Source organism: Fomitopsis serialis, assembly GCF_022376445.1.
Source record: "Fomitopsis serialis strain Sig1Antser10 chromosome Unknown B0H18scaffold_92, whole genome shotgun sequence".
Lineage (NCBI taxonomy): Eukaryota > Fungi > Basidiomycota > Agaricomycetes > Polyporales > Fomitopsidaceae > Fomitopsis > Fomitopsis serialis.
The window spans coordinates 75,921-87,628 of NW_025955052.1; the positions used below are offsets into that span (position 1 = coordinate 75,921).

Below are 11,708 nucleotides of genomic sequence, written 5' to 3' on the forward strand. Positions count from 1 at the left end.
TTCCGATCCTGGCGGACGGCGGGACATGAACGATTCAGTATGGTATACCCGGCCAAGGCTTCTAGCGCGACACATACTCAGCAATTATCAAGCAGCTTTACAGCGCACTCTGTGGGCCTTTGTGGTCCCGTAGCTGCTCTAGCGCTCTCCTTCTGACTCTTCTAAGACGCGAATTTGCTCGCTGTGCTCGGTAGTCGCGAAGATCCTGCCATGCGCATGCCCCGGACGCGGCGACTACTGAGACAATTCACCCGGCGGCAGCGCAAGCCGTGTTTCCGTGATCTCAAAGTCAAATCATGCGCGTTGCGGCGAGTTTCAAGACCTCCAGCATGGTTAACCGGAGCCACGTACGTACATACATAAGAGTCAGGACAGCGTGGGGGGCGTCACTCCGGACCACGCATCGTCATGGTTTCCTCGTATACGGTATGTTGATTTCACGTCACCCCCTCGTTACTCATATGGCCCACGTAATAGGATCCTCCTACTTGCTGACAGCGTTCGCACGTTTGTTGATCCTTCGTCGCGCTTGTTACGCATTGAATAACATTTGCGGCGGTCTGTAAGTAGCGTGAAGTGACAAAGCCACCTATGCCAGTGGGTGCATTTCAAGATCACGCCCTTTCCTCTGCGGCTCCGACGACACCAACGGAACGCTCACAACTATTCAATTTGGGTGAGCATTTCGCAATTCAAAGCGCCCCCGTAGTAACCTTCCCCGAAGTGTCCACATGGGACGCTCTGTAGCCGGTATCCTCGCTGAACTAGGGTTCACCGACCACCCTGGTACAACTCCAGACCCTCTCGTTGCGTAGAACACTATTTTCGTGGTAACTTTACGACACAGCTGGCGCGTCAAGCAACATCGTCTCACACATGTCAAGCTGGTCGGTCTCTATATCATGTCCGAGGACCAATGGGTGAGCGAACTCCGCAGCAGACGATATTCCCTTTGATGGATGACCACTCAAAGGAGCTACCTTTAGGTTGCGATGCTATGGCTGTATCGTCAAATGCGGGACTACTACCATCCGCAAGCTCTGTTTGGAGACACCTCCATGAACGGGTTTCATGCGCTCGTCGAGTCTACGTATAGCAGACCAGCTGCGATAATGTTTGTCCACATCTATCCCATCTATCCGACGTTCGATGTTAACCTGCGCAGTGCAGCTTCATCATGGTCGTACATTGGTCAACTTCGACTCGGCTCCCGTCCGTTACTTGTGCTCACGGTCCCACCTTCTGCTGTGGACCATCCGTTCTTTGACAGACACGCTGAGTTTGACATGTTCCGCCGCTCAGGAGACCCTGCCCCACTTAGCGAACGCGCTGTGCTTCCGAGACGCTTCCAGTCAGGATGCAAGCTGCTTCTACCTCTGGGTCAAGTGTTCATGGACTTGGGATAAGTTCGGCTGCCGGGCGCCATATTGCCGCAGTGCGCGCATCGGTGCCTGTGGCGACCCGGTCGATCGGTCCCAAGATCACGGCGAAATTGCCTCCGGCGTGATCCCTGTGACGGTCACGAGCTCATTTAGGCAAGCACAGCGCGATCGACACGAAACTCCCACACTCCCTGTTCAAACTCAAGGATGAACTTCACGAACATCAACGTGAGTCTCGATTTCTCGTTCGCCGCGCGTTTGCTTACGCCCTAGCAGGACCCTGCTGGTGTAAAAGCCCTCCTCGAGCAGCTCAGGGCCTCACAGGCATGGCAAGATGCGGTGACAAGTCCACCTGAGAACACTTCTCAATCTGCGCCTAGTGGGCTTCGTGGCAGCAGCACGTCTGGCGCGACCGCCCAATCGTCTCGGCTCCGTCCGCCCAGGCAGTGCATTCATCCACTGCCGCGAACCTCGTCCACGATCCAGCTGTACCGCCCATCCGTGCACCCGGCTCAGACCTGCTTGCAGACGCCCCGGGAAATCCAACGGACACTCCATCGCCCTCAGTAGCGTCCCTGTTGTCGCAGCTGCAGTACTCTTCTGCGCCGGCTACGTCCGCTCTGCTCCCTCCTCCACTCGTACTTGCCCCGCCGGTCTCTTCCGTCGGCTCCTCTCTCCCTCCAGCCCCGGCAACCTCGAATCATTCATCAGTGCTACCCGAAGCGCACGCGGTTCCGCCTGGCCGTCCTGTCCCCGGACCGCGGTCGTCCTTCACTCAGAACGAAGATCTGCGCAACCTGACGTTCCAGCAGGCGCTGCCGCATCTCGCACAGCTCGCCGAAGATGCTGGGTTCGTCGATGCGATCTCGACGGTGAGTCTATCTCGCGTGCCATGCGGCTATCGGACAAAATCCTCAGCGACGCGGACCGCACTTCCTCCCTGCATGACTACCAACGCTCGCTCATTTGATGTAGATTCGGAAGGAGCAGGCGGATCTCGAGCGCCGGCTCTGGGACGAACGCGCCGCGATCCTGCGCAAGCACGAGGAGAAAGTGAAGGTGGCGCGTACCAAGTGAGCGTCCCGCGACCCCGTTATCCGACATTTGTTCACCGGCTGATGGTGTCCTTGCTTTCCCCCGACCCCAGGGCGACTTTGGTTGGGGGCACGGGCCTCACGCAGTACGAAGCTGATGTGCGTTCATCAAGCGCCCCATGTGCTCGCTTGCACATGCCGCCGGATGGCTAACGACTGCGTCTGGTGCTTTTCTATGGAACAGGTGATGTCAGATGCGTTCCGTCAAGAGCTGAGGAAGTTCGATGCGCAACGTGTCCTTCCCGCGTGGGACGGCTTAGTCGCAAAGCAGCAAGCGAAGTTGGAAGCCCTCGGTGTTCCAGCCATGTTTTCTACTACGTCAGGCGCAGACAGACAGGTGAGCATGATGGCCTCAACCATCGCAAAGGGGGTGCTATGTCGTCTTATCATATCCCAGCGTCAGCAAAGGGTTATCCAGGTTCTCGTAGGTATCGCTGGTAACGAGGACTCATGACCCTGTGAGGGGCCTCGTCTCCTTTCGCCCGATACTCCCTATGGCGCTGCCGTAAGTCAGGGCACCTCTTATATCCATTCAATTGTCTCTGTTAGGTTTGTGAGCTGTCCGAAGACAGCCCTCATGCCTCACTTCCATCAGTAGCTGCGCGTAGGGCATGTACACCGCCGTGTGCAAACTTGGTTGGTGTAATCACTTTCTAGTTAAGGAATGGCAATCATGGGGTAAGGATGCTTGTGATTGTTGCGGGGCTTTGGCAGGACCGCTTGCACCAGACTGCGAGAACCGCCAGTGTCGGCGACACCTGGCATGCGTGGAGGCCACAGAGCAGCGCCGCGGTGTAATGGACCAATATGCTTTGCAGGCCGTACATACGTAACGTTGCGATTGGTCCCGCGACTGTGCGGATGCGCCTGTCTCCACTGAATGGGTCATTGTCCGTGCCTCCCACCTCATTCCCACGACGATCAGTTCTCGGGCTTTCCAGGTTACCGGGGTAATTCGCGGGATGCATTGAAGTGAACGGTGCCGCGCGGTACGTGTTACGTTCCTGATTCAGGCTAAAGGTCCGGGGGTGGACCCCCTCGCGGATACTTATGCGCCAGCCGACGCGATCTTCTGAGTAGTCTCAAAAGACCGCGGCCAGGCGATGCGAGACAAACACTGGACAGTGGCCTTCGTCAATTTGGCGATGGGCCCCTGGCTTCGATGCAATTGAAGGAGAGACAGGTCCCGGCAGGTGTCACTTCGGTGACTGGTTTGTGCAGAACTGCAGGGCGATCATGATGTGGTAATGAATTTTCATGATGAGAAAAGCGGAGACGGCCATGAGAGGCTAACGGGGATCGCCAAAACGCTAATCGCGTGATGGGCCCAGCCTGCCGGCGCTCGAATTGATGGCTGAATTTTTCTTTTGTCGTGCTGTCCCGGTTTGCGCGGAGGATACATGCCCTCGCCCGGCGTGTCTGGAGGTAGAAGCGCTGCGATGGGGCAGAAGACTCGGACGTGCAGTGCAGCAGCGGGACGGCGGATAGGAGGGCTGGGTAGACGCGGGGAGCACGGTCACGTGGGAGAGCTATAGGAGCTCGCGTGGCTGCGAATGGCTACGCTGCTAGCGAGATTGCGATCTGCCTAAAGTCGAATGACATGGCCCGCCTTCGCGCTTGTCCGTATCCGCCACCGCCAGGGCCCAGCGTCCTCCCTGACTGTAATCTCTTCCCTACCTATCCGTATGTCGTGAACCTCTGCACACCGCTATCGTCACTCCTTTATCCCGTCACCATGCCCTTCGTCGACCTCGTCTCCGGCGACGACTACGCCTCCATCTGGTATGACACCAACGCACCCAATGGAAACGTCGGCGGCTTCGACCCAGCGAAACCGACCGTCGTCTTGCTGCACCCGCTTTTTCTGGACTCGAGCTGGATGTTCCCGCAGATGGACGACCACCGTCTCCACTCGCAGTTCAACATCATCGTGTTCGACACCCGCATGACTGGCAAGTCTATGTCGAGGCCAACAGGCAAGTTCGACCTCTGGGTGGCTGCCGCAGACCTCGCGTTTTGCTTCTACGTGCGTTTCTGCCCATATGACTCCGCCACCACATGCTGAAGGGAGTGCCAGCACCTCCGCATATCACCCGCACACATCTTCGCCCCGGAACTCAACGCATACAGTGCCTTGCGTTTTTCGGTCCTGTCAGTTGCCCAGGTGATCGTTCGGTTTGTATGCGTAATTGACGCCTCAAATCCACAGCTTCCCCGAACTCGTTCTCAGCCTCACGCTCTGTAACGTCCCCGCGCAGACCGAGTACGTACAATCACTGCGCGCGGGTAGCGTCTGATCGGCTGAGCAGCTACACAGAATCCGCTCGGTTTTCGAGGCGCTAGAGGAACTTACTCAGCTATGGTCATTCTCGGAAGATATGGAGTCCTTCGAGTATTCCTGTAAAGAATTCTGGATTTCTTCGCGCAGGATGCACACCCGGATTTACAGGACGAGGTGAGTCTTGCTGTTTGATATACAATGGCATATATATAGCAACATCTGTGAACCAGCTCGTCGCGTATTGGGAGGTGCACTACCCGCCGTTCCGAAGAACACATGTCATAACCAACGTGAACTTGTTAATGAATGTGAGATGACTGTCCGCTTTCTTACGTAGCACTAAATTAATTGTCGATCCAGCGAACACCGCTAACTCCGGAGGAACTCGCGCGGATCACCTGTCCGGTGTTCGTTATCCAGGTGCGCCCTCGCTTGAGACTCTGACGATGTGATATGGGCTGATCGGTGCATTCCAGGCGGAGAGCAGCCAGACACACCCCGTGGCGTATGCGGAGCAGATATCGCAGCACCTCACCAACGTTCCTGGCGGCTCAGCATCCATCTTCCCGGTGAAGGGTAAGTGCGCCTAGTCGTATCCACTTGCGATCGCTCCTGACTCGACGCGCGCGATCCTCGCCAGCCTCGCAAGGCTACCTGTCTCTGATGAGCGCGTCGATCGTGAACCAGGTCTTCATTAAGTTCCTCTCTCGCCAACCACCGGCACGCTCCGATCCGCTGCGACTAGAAGGTCCGCTAGCGGACCGCATGCGGACTGCGCTGGCTACGCTGGGCAAGGTGCGCAGCGACCCATCAATGGTCGATCGAGACCCGCTCTCGCCTTTGTCCTTCTCGTGCGCGTCGGCGGAGGTGATCAAGAGTCAGGAGGAAACGCGCGCGACATACGAGAAAGGCCAGCGCACCGCGTTCTCGCCTCTGGGACTCGACGGGCGACCCCTGCGCAAGTACGTCTGCCACGCGTTCCGCGCATCGACTCCGAGCTTAACCGACACCTTTGTAGGTTCTCAGAAAGGAAAGATCACTGGCTCGACGGCGGCGCGGACGGGTTCTCCTACTCCAGTACGCATCCCCTTTCCTTCTTGCGCCATCGAGTACTGCTTCCGAGCTTCTCGCTGATTGACTCTCGGTGTGTGTCCGTTTCCCAGGTGCGAAGAACTTCCGGAAGAAGACTACGAAGCAGAAGCCGCCGCGCCGGCGCGAGGCGCACGAGGTGGGCATCGTCCTCCCGCCGTCGGAGCCCGTCTCGGAGGAGGCCCAGCAGGTCTCGCGCCTCCGCCGCGCGACGATCAACCCCAGCGCCGTCGACAAGCAGGTCATCAAGGGCTCGATGGCAAAAGTCGTCTCGACCAGCCAGACCGTCGTCCCGAGCTTGCCCCGGTTGCTGCGGTAGTCATCGCCGCCGCCGTCCTCCCCCCTATATGCTTATTTCCGCTTATAGCCGTCGTTCTCTGGTCATGTCGTAGGGCAAGGCTTGGTGTCGGTCACTGCAACCTATGTCTGCTCATGTGTACAGTATCGCTGGGACTTCCCCCGACTGGAGCTGAATGGTCAGCCAGACTGTCTTTCGGCCTACTGAGGGAGCCCGTCAGTTTTACATACTCTCAACCTCGTATATCCTCATTTACTTAGGTCATCGTTTCATACTTACGTAGCGGGTGTACGGTGGAGCGTAGGACGGAGCGTGTTTGGTTGGAAAAGTATCCTTGGTTGTATCAGGTATATAGTGGTTGTACAGGCCTTCGACTAATCGTGGCCCTCCGGCGCACGCTTGTATCTAGCACGTCACATCTAGCAGCATTAACCAACTTAGAACACCCATTTCTTTTGCCCAGTGTAGCGAGAGACCCAAGATGCAAAGCGTTCATTTCGTTCAAGCATGGATATCACGTAAGGACCCCCCTCAGATGCTGCCCTCGGTCATCTTCGCCTTGTAGTAGCGCACCATCTCCTCGACGCCCATGCGCACTGTCCAGCGGGGCTGCCAGTCGAGCACCTGCTTCGCACGGGTCGTGTCCGCGCGGCGCTTCTGCGGGTCGTTCGTGGGGAGGGGCTTGTAGATGACCTGCACGCGGCGCGCGGGGAGCGCGCCGTCCTCCTTCTGCACCTTCTCGACGATCTCGCGCACGAGGAGCGCGAATTCGCCGATCGTGAACTCGTCGGAGGAGCCGATGTTGACGGGGCGCGTCTCATCGGAGTTCATGAGCGCGATGAGTCCGTCGACGAGGTCGTGGATGTACTGGAAGGAGCGCGTCTGCGAACCGTCGCCGTAGACGGTCATGTCCTCGCCGCGGAGGGCCTGCATGATGAAGTTGGACACGACTCGGCCGTCGAAGGGGTTCACTACGGAGCCGCGTCAGTAATGGGAGGCTTCGAAGCGAGCGCCAGGTACGTACTTCGTGGGCCTGTTCAACACGAGGATCTGAGCAATGCTTCTCCCGCACCGACGGTGAGATGTACGTACCGTATGTGTTGAAGATACGCGCCACGCGGACGTCGACACCATCCTGACGGTGGTAGCCGTACGTGAGCGTCTCCGCGACGCGCTTGCCCTCATCGTAACATGCGCGAGGGCCAATGGGGTTGACGTTGCCCCAGCTGTGGACACACAAAGCTCAGTCAGATTGCTTACGACACACAGCGCGGCCAACACGCACTATTCTTCGTGCTGCGGGTGCACCTCAGGGTCGCCGTACACCTCTGTACACAAAACGTCAGCGGCCATCTGCGATCGGCGCGACTTTCCCATACCGGACGTGCTGGTGATCAGGAAGCGGGCCTTCGTGCGCTTAGCGAGGCCGAGCATGTTGAGCGTGCCCATAAAGGACGTCTTGACCGTCTTCACGGAGTTGAACTGGTAATGCGGCGGGGACGCGGGGCATGCGAGGTGGTAGATTTCTGAGGTAATCATTGTGTTAAATCGGACACACCGAGGCACCGTCGTACTCACGATCGCATTCTGTCATGTAGGGTTCCACGACATCGTGACGGACCATCTCGAAGTTCGGATGGCCAACCCAATGGCCCACGGTGGTCTTCGAGCCCGTGAAGAAGTTGTCAAGGACGGTGACCTCATGGCCGAGCAGCATCAATCGATCGACCAGGTGCGAGCCTACGAAGCCAGCACCACCAGTGACAAGGACGCGCTTGCGCTTCTCTGTAGAGAGGAGCTTGACCGGCGGGAAGCGAGTGAGGGTGCTGTACGAGATGGACTGCGAGTCCGGGTAGTAGATCGCGTCGGGCTCGAGCTCCTCCTTGGTCTTCTCGCCAGGCTTGGGGCTCGTGGCGTTCGCACTGCGGACATGGTGGAGGCGCAGGTAGATGGAGCGCAGCACGTCGAGGGAGACCTCGCTGTCGAAGCCAAACCGCTCGGAACCGACGGTGGTCATCGGCTTACCGTAACGATCGACGGTCGTGAACTACAATGGAGAGAGGCGTTAGCATTTCTCCGACAAAGGGTGTTTCTAGCCAGTCAAAGTGAGATGCGCGGTACTCCTGAATAGGTAGCATCCGTCCCATCGTCCCGCCGCCATGTCGTCGACCACCTCGCGCCACAGCGTTACTCGAGTCGAGACTGTACGATACATACTTGCGAGGTACTGGAGGCCATGTTGCAGCTGGCGACGGTGAGTGCTGGCAAGAGGCGATTAAGAGGAGTAGCGGGCGGCCAACGTGCAGCAATAAACGCAGGCCAGAGTCGAGACGGACATTGGACGGCGATCGCCGGGCCAATCAGCAGCCTCCCTCAGCATCTTTTGCAGCGGCGCCAGCGGTCCTTCTCGTCCTCGCCGCTTGCCTGCAGGCCTTTCATCGCCGCTATCGCTCTACATCGCATCACAAGCCTGTCAGGAGTGCTAAAACGTGCAAGGCACTTAAAACCTCACACGCGGCGTAGACATCCTCTTAGCACGATGCCGCGAGCACAAAACCGACCGGAAAGTCGAGACACGATCCTCTGCACGTACAGCTCGACGAGGATGAGGTTTACGCAAAGACGGACGGTTGTCTCGCCAGGGAAGCGGACAACATCAAAGGGGGCAGCGGACGAGGATGAGGACGACAGAGGGGTAAGCTACTTATGCTTGTTCCCATGCGATGTTACGACTCGTCTCGACTCACACAGTTTTAGGTGATCCTGGACCCCAAGACCTCTAGGAAGATCTTTGAACTTGCGAAGGACCAACAGGAAGAGGTTGGCACTTGGGAGGACGACGAGGACGAGGAGGCAGAGGCAGAACGGCCAAGCTTCACTACTCCCCGGACTCAAGACGTCGATGAGGATGAGGAGGACGACCTGGATCGATATGAGCAAGACGAATACGAAGAGGAAGTCGAGGAGATTGTGAGTGTATCCTATCGCCCTCATCTGCCTTTTGAACACTGACAACTGCCACATTGCGCGGGCGACGCGAAGCTCCTTGTCCTATGGCGCTAGCCATCCTATTCGTTGAACTTGGTTGCGAGGGGAGACGCCGCGCTGCATGCTGCCGAGTCTTATGAGCCAGTGCACTGTATCGGTAGATTAGTAGTTGGTTATTCAGAATGTACGAGCCCGGACCGCAGGCGTTGTAGGCCGTGCATAGGCATGTATCATTTATCTCTGAGCAATATATAGCGCCCCCATGACCAACATGCTATCGTATGCTGCTAACTTAGCATGGGTACATATCAACTGAAGCGTACATATTGTAACCCACTGACCGCTCCCTATGCCGCTGCGGCCCATATCTCATTCTCGGCAAGGTCGACATCCTCGTCATGGCTCTTCTTTATCTGTGGCCAGCGGTTCGACCAGTCATACATGCGTTCAAGCTCTTGCATATGCTTATCCCTCTCTTTCTGTAACTCGTTGAGCTCTGCTTCGAGCTCTGCTTCCGCTTCTGGGCCCGCCGCACGGTATTGGGAGAGGTCAATCCCAGTGACCTTCGCCAGCATCTCTTCTAGCGATAGATGTACCCATTCCCAGATGTCGATAATGGATTCGCGAATTTGGCGTATGGCTGTTCAGATGGTCAACCGTTTCATCCTCCGGCGGTGGTGGACGAGACACTCACGGTAAACCCAATCAAGGTCGTTCGCGATCTTGATGAACTCTTGACAGACGAACTGTCTACCTCTCTGAGAGTGAACACCCCAAACTCTCCGAGAAATGTCCATTGGGACGCGACACTGATGTTCTTTAGCGTTGTCGAAATCTATGATGCAGGGCACTACATGCTCCGAGTCACCATCGCCTTCAAATTTGATGTGCCGAATCAGGATGTTCCCATTGTTCTCGGAGTAGTCGAAGATGTCTCCGTGCTCGACGCCAATCTTGTGCATACGTTGAACAATCGCAACAACTTCTCTCCTAGACAACAGGCGGGAGGCGTTGAGGTAAGCAACTCATAGCGATGCATGGAGTACCGTTTGATGCTTCACGAACCTGAATTGCCAAGACATATCCTTGATTGGCTTGTCCATCCGTCTACCACAGTCCTCCAGGAGCAAACAGGCCTCATCGAATCCTTGGGCACCAGTTGGCTCCGCTCGGAAGATTCCAAAACACTTTGGTATCAGGCTGCCTTGTAACTCCTCAAGATATTGATAGATGTGGTATTCGTGCTCGAGACGCATCAATGCACCATCCCCGCGAGCGATTTTGCAAATAACGGTGTTCGCCGTTTCCTCGTCCTTGGCCACTTCTGCAAGCCATGCTCTCAGGACGACTGTCCTATTGGAACGGTACACTTCCTCCAGCCAGACGTCGCGGGCGAGTATATCGAGTATATGATCATTCGGCTTGTCCACCCGAGTGAAATGTGCGAAGTATTCTGATGCTGATAGTCGGTCCAAACGCTCAGTCGAGTCATTCCGAGCCTGGAAGTCGCTGGTCATCTCGATGTGTTGTGTGCGGTGTAAGGCAGTGCGTCTGGGTCTGAGTGGTTGCTCCCTGCAGCCGTCAAGTAGCACAAGTTATATACCTCGGACTACAACAATACAACCGACAGTTCCATAAACATCATTATGAAGGCGGCCTCCGTGCCCACACATCTCTGGTATGCTACGCGACAACGAACAGGAGGAGACAAAAGGGATATAGAGCATGTACTGCTAGGGCTTCGCTCTCAGTGACAACAAAAGGACGAAACAAATCAGCAAACACGCATGCATCTGCTGTTGACTCAGTCTGAAACATGTTTCAATCGCGGCATCAAACGACGAGTTGAAGTGGCACTGGCCGGTTCAGTATAGTAGAGAACAATAGTGCACTATTGTTATTGCTGTATGTGGGACTTGTAAGGTCCCGGCGCGCGCAAACACAGCAATCGGTGATGGACGGGTGCCTGCCCTCGTCCTCGAGTCTGGCGCTGGAGCCGCTCACGCACAGCCCACTGCAAAATTGCTGCGCTCCGACGGACAACCGACTGCCCTCGCAAGCGTGGGAAGTCTCGAGCTCATGCGTTTGTCAGGCAGTGTATCTCTTCGCTTACTTACATATCTTAGCACCAGTTACTCGAAGAACATCTTGCTGAGTGATGTTTATGTTGCTTCTTTCCGACTCGGATGTTTTGGCTCTCTTGCTCCACATCCATGTCCCACGGTTAACCCTTCTCATGATGCATGATGCCAGACTCCCCCAACCTCTCAGCTTTCAGGCTAGCATGCCTCTATTCATTCCTTGCACACCTGTACAAGACAAATGCAGAGGTTGATTGATGGCATGTTCTATAAAATGTGCTTATTGTCTATCTGTCTATTATCTTCTGGAAACAGCAGTCTTTGTAAAATGTACAAGATATGCTTGATATGCTTGAAACAATTGCTCAGTAATTGTGTTTATTGTCTCTGAGGCCTCTCAGATCATACATCATGGCTAGCACTAAGGAGTACAATTAACAATTGTCTGTTTGTGGACATCAGAGACAGCCTTCATGCACATATATATAGGGGAGA

At 56.1% G+C, this 11,708-nt stretch overlaps 4 protein-coding genes across 4 annotated transcripts; 2 read left to right on the forward strand and 2 right to left on the reverse strand.

Moving 5' to 3' along the window:
- Positions 1 to 1,589: 1,589 nt before the first annotated feature.
- B0H18DRAFT_1086887 (uncharacterized protein) lies at positions 1,590 to 6,165 on the forward strand (the record flags this gene model as incomplete). The annotated part of the gene is made up of 15 exons (XM_048032108.1): positions 1,590 to 1,610; positions 1,970 to 2,131; positions 2,162 to 2,254; positions 2,358 to 2,455; positions 2,530 to 2,575; positions 2,661 to 2,913; positions 4,117 to 4,502; positions 4,554 to 4,651; positions 4,794 to 4,876; positions 4,971 to 5,065; positions 5,118 to 5,177; positions 5,234 to 5,333; positions 5,398 to 5,719; positions 5,776 to 5,834; positions 5,921 to 6,165. The coding sequence occupies 15 exons, from the start codon at positions 1,590 to 1,592 to the stop codon at positions 6,163 to 6,165; spliced, it is 2,121 nt and encodes a 706-aa protein (XP_047888810.1).
- Positions 6,166 to 6,675: 510 nt separating this feature from the next.
- Positions 6,676 to 8,161, reverse strand: B0H18DRAFT_1086888 (NAD(P)-binding protein; the record flags this gene model as incomplete). The annotated part of the gene is made up of 5 exons (XM_048032109.1): positions 6,676 to 7,115; positions 7,237 to 7,370; positions 7,430 to 7,472; positions 7,524 to 7,670; positions 7,723 to 8,161. 5 exons carry the CDS (start codon positions 8,159 to 8,161, stop codon positions 6,676 to 6,678), a joined length of 1,203 nt encoding a protein of 400 aa, XP_047888811.1.
- Positions 8,162 to 8,683: 522 nt separating this feature from the next.
- Positions 8,684 to 9,207, forward strand: B0H18DRAFT_1123189 (uncharacterized protein; the record flags this gene model as incomplete). Its single annotated transcript, XM_048034652.1, has 3 exons — positions 8,684 to 8,839; positions 8,902 to 9,114; positions 9,187 to 9,207. The coding sequence occupies 3 exons, from the start codon at positions 8,684 to 8,686 to the stop codon at positions 9,205 to 9,207; spliced, it is 390 nt and encodes a 129-aa protein (XP_047888812.1).
- Positions 9,208 to 9,749: 542 nt separating this feature from the next.
- Positions 9,750 to 10,690, reverse strand: B0H18DRAFT_1032224 (uncharacterized protein). The gene is made up of 2 exons (XM_048030103.1): positions 10,198 to 10,690; positions 9,750 to 10,122 (listed from the first exon to the last, which is right to left on the reverse strand). The coding sequence occupies exons 1-2, from the start codon at positions 10,647 to 10,649 to the stop codon at positions 9,777 to 9,779; spliced, it is 798 nt and encodes a 265-aa protein (XP_047888813.1). The 5' UTR covers positions 10,650 to 10,690; the 3' UTR covers positions 9,750 to 9,776.
- Between the last annotated feature and the right edge of the window lie 1,018 nt (positions 10,691 to 11,708).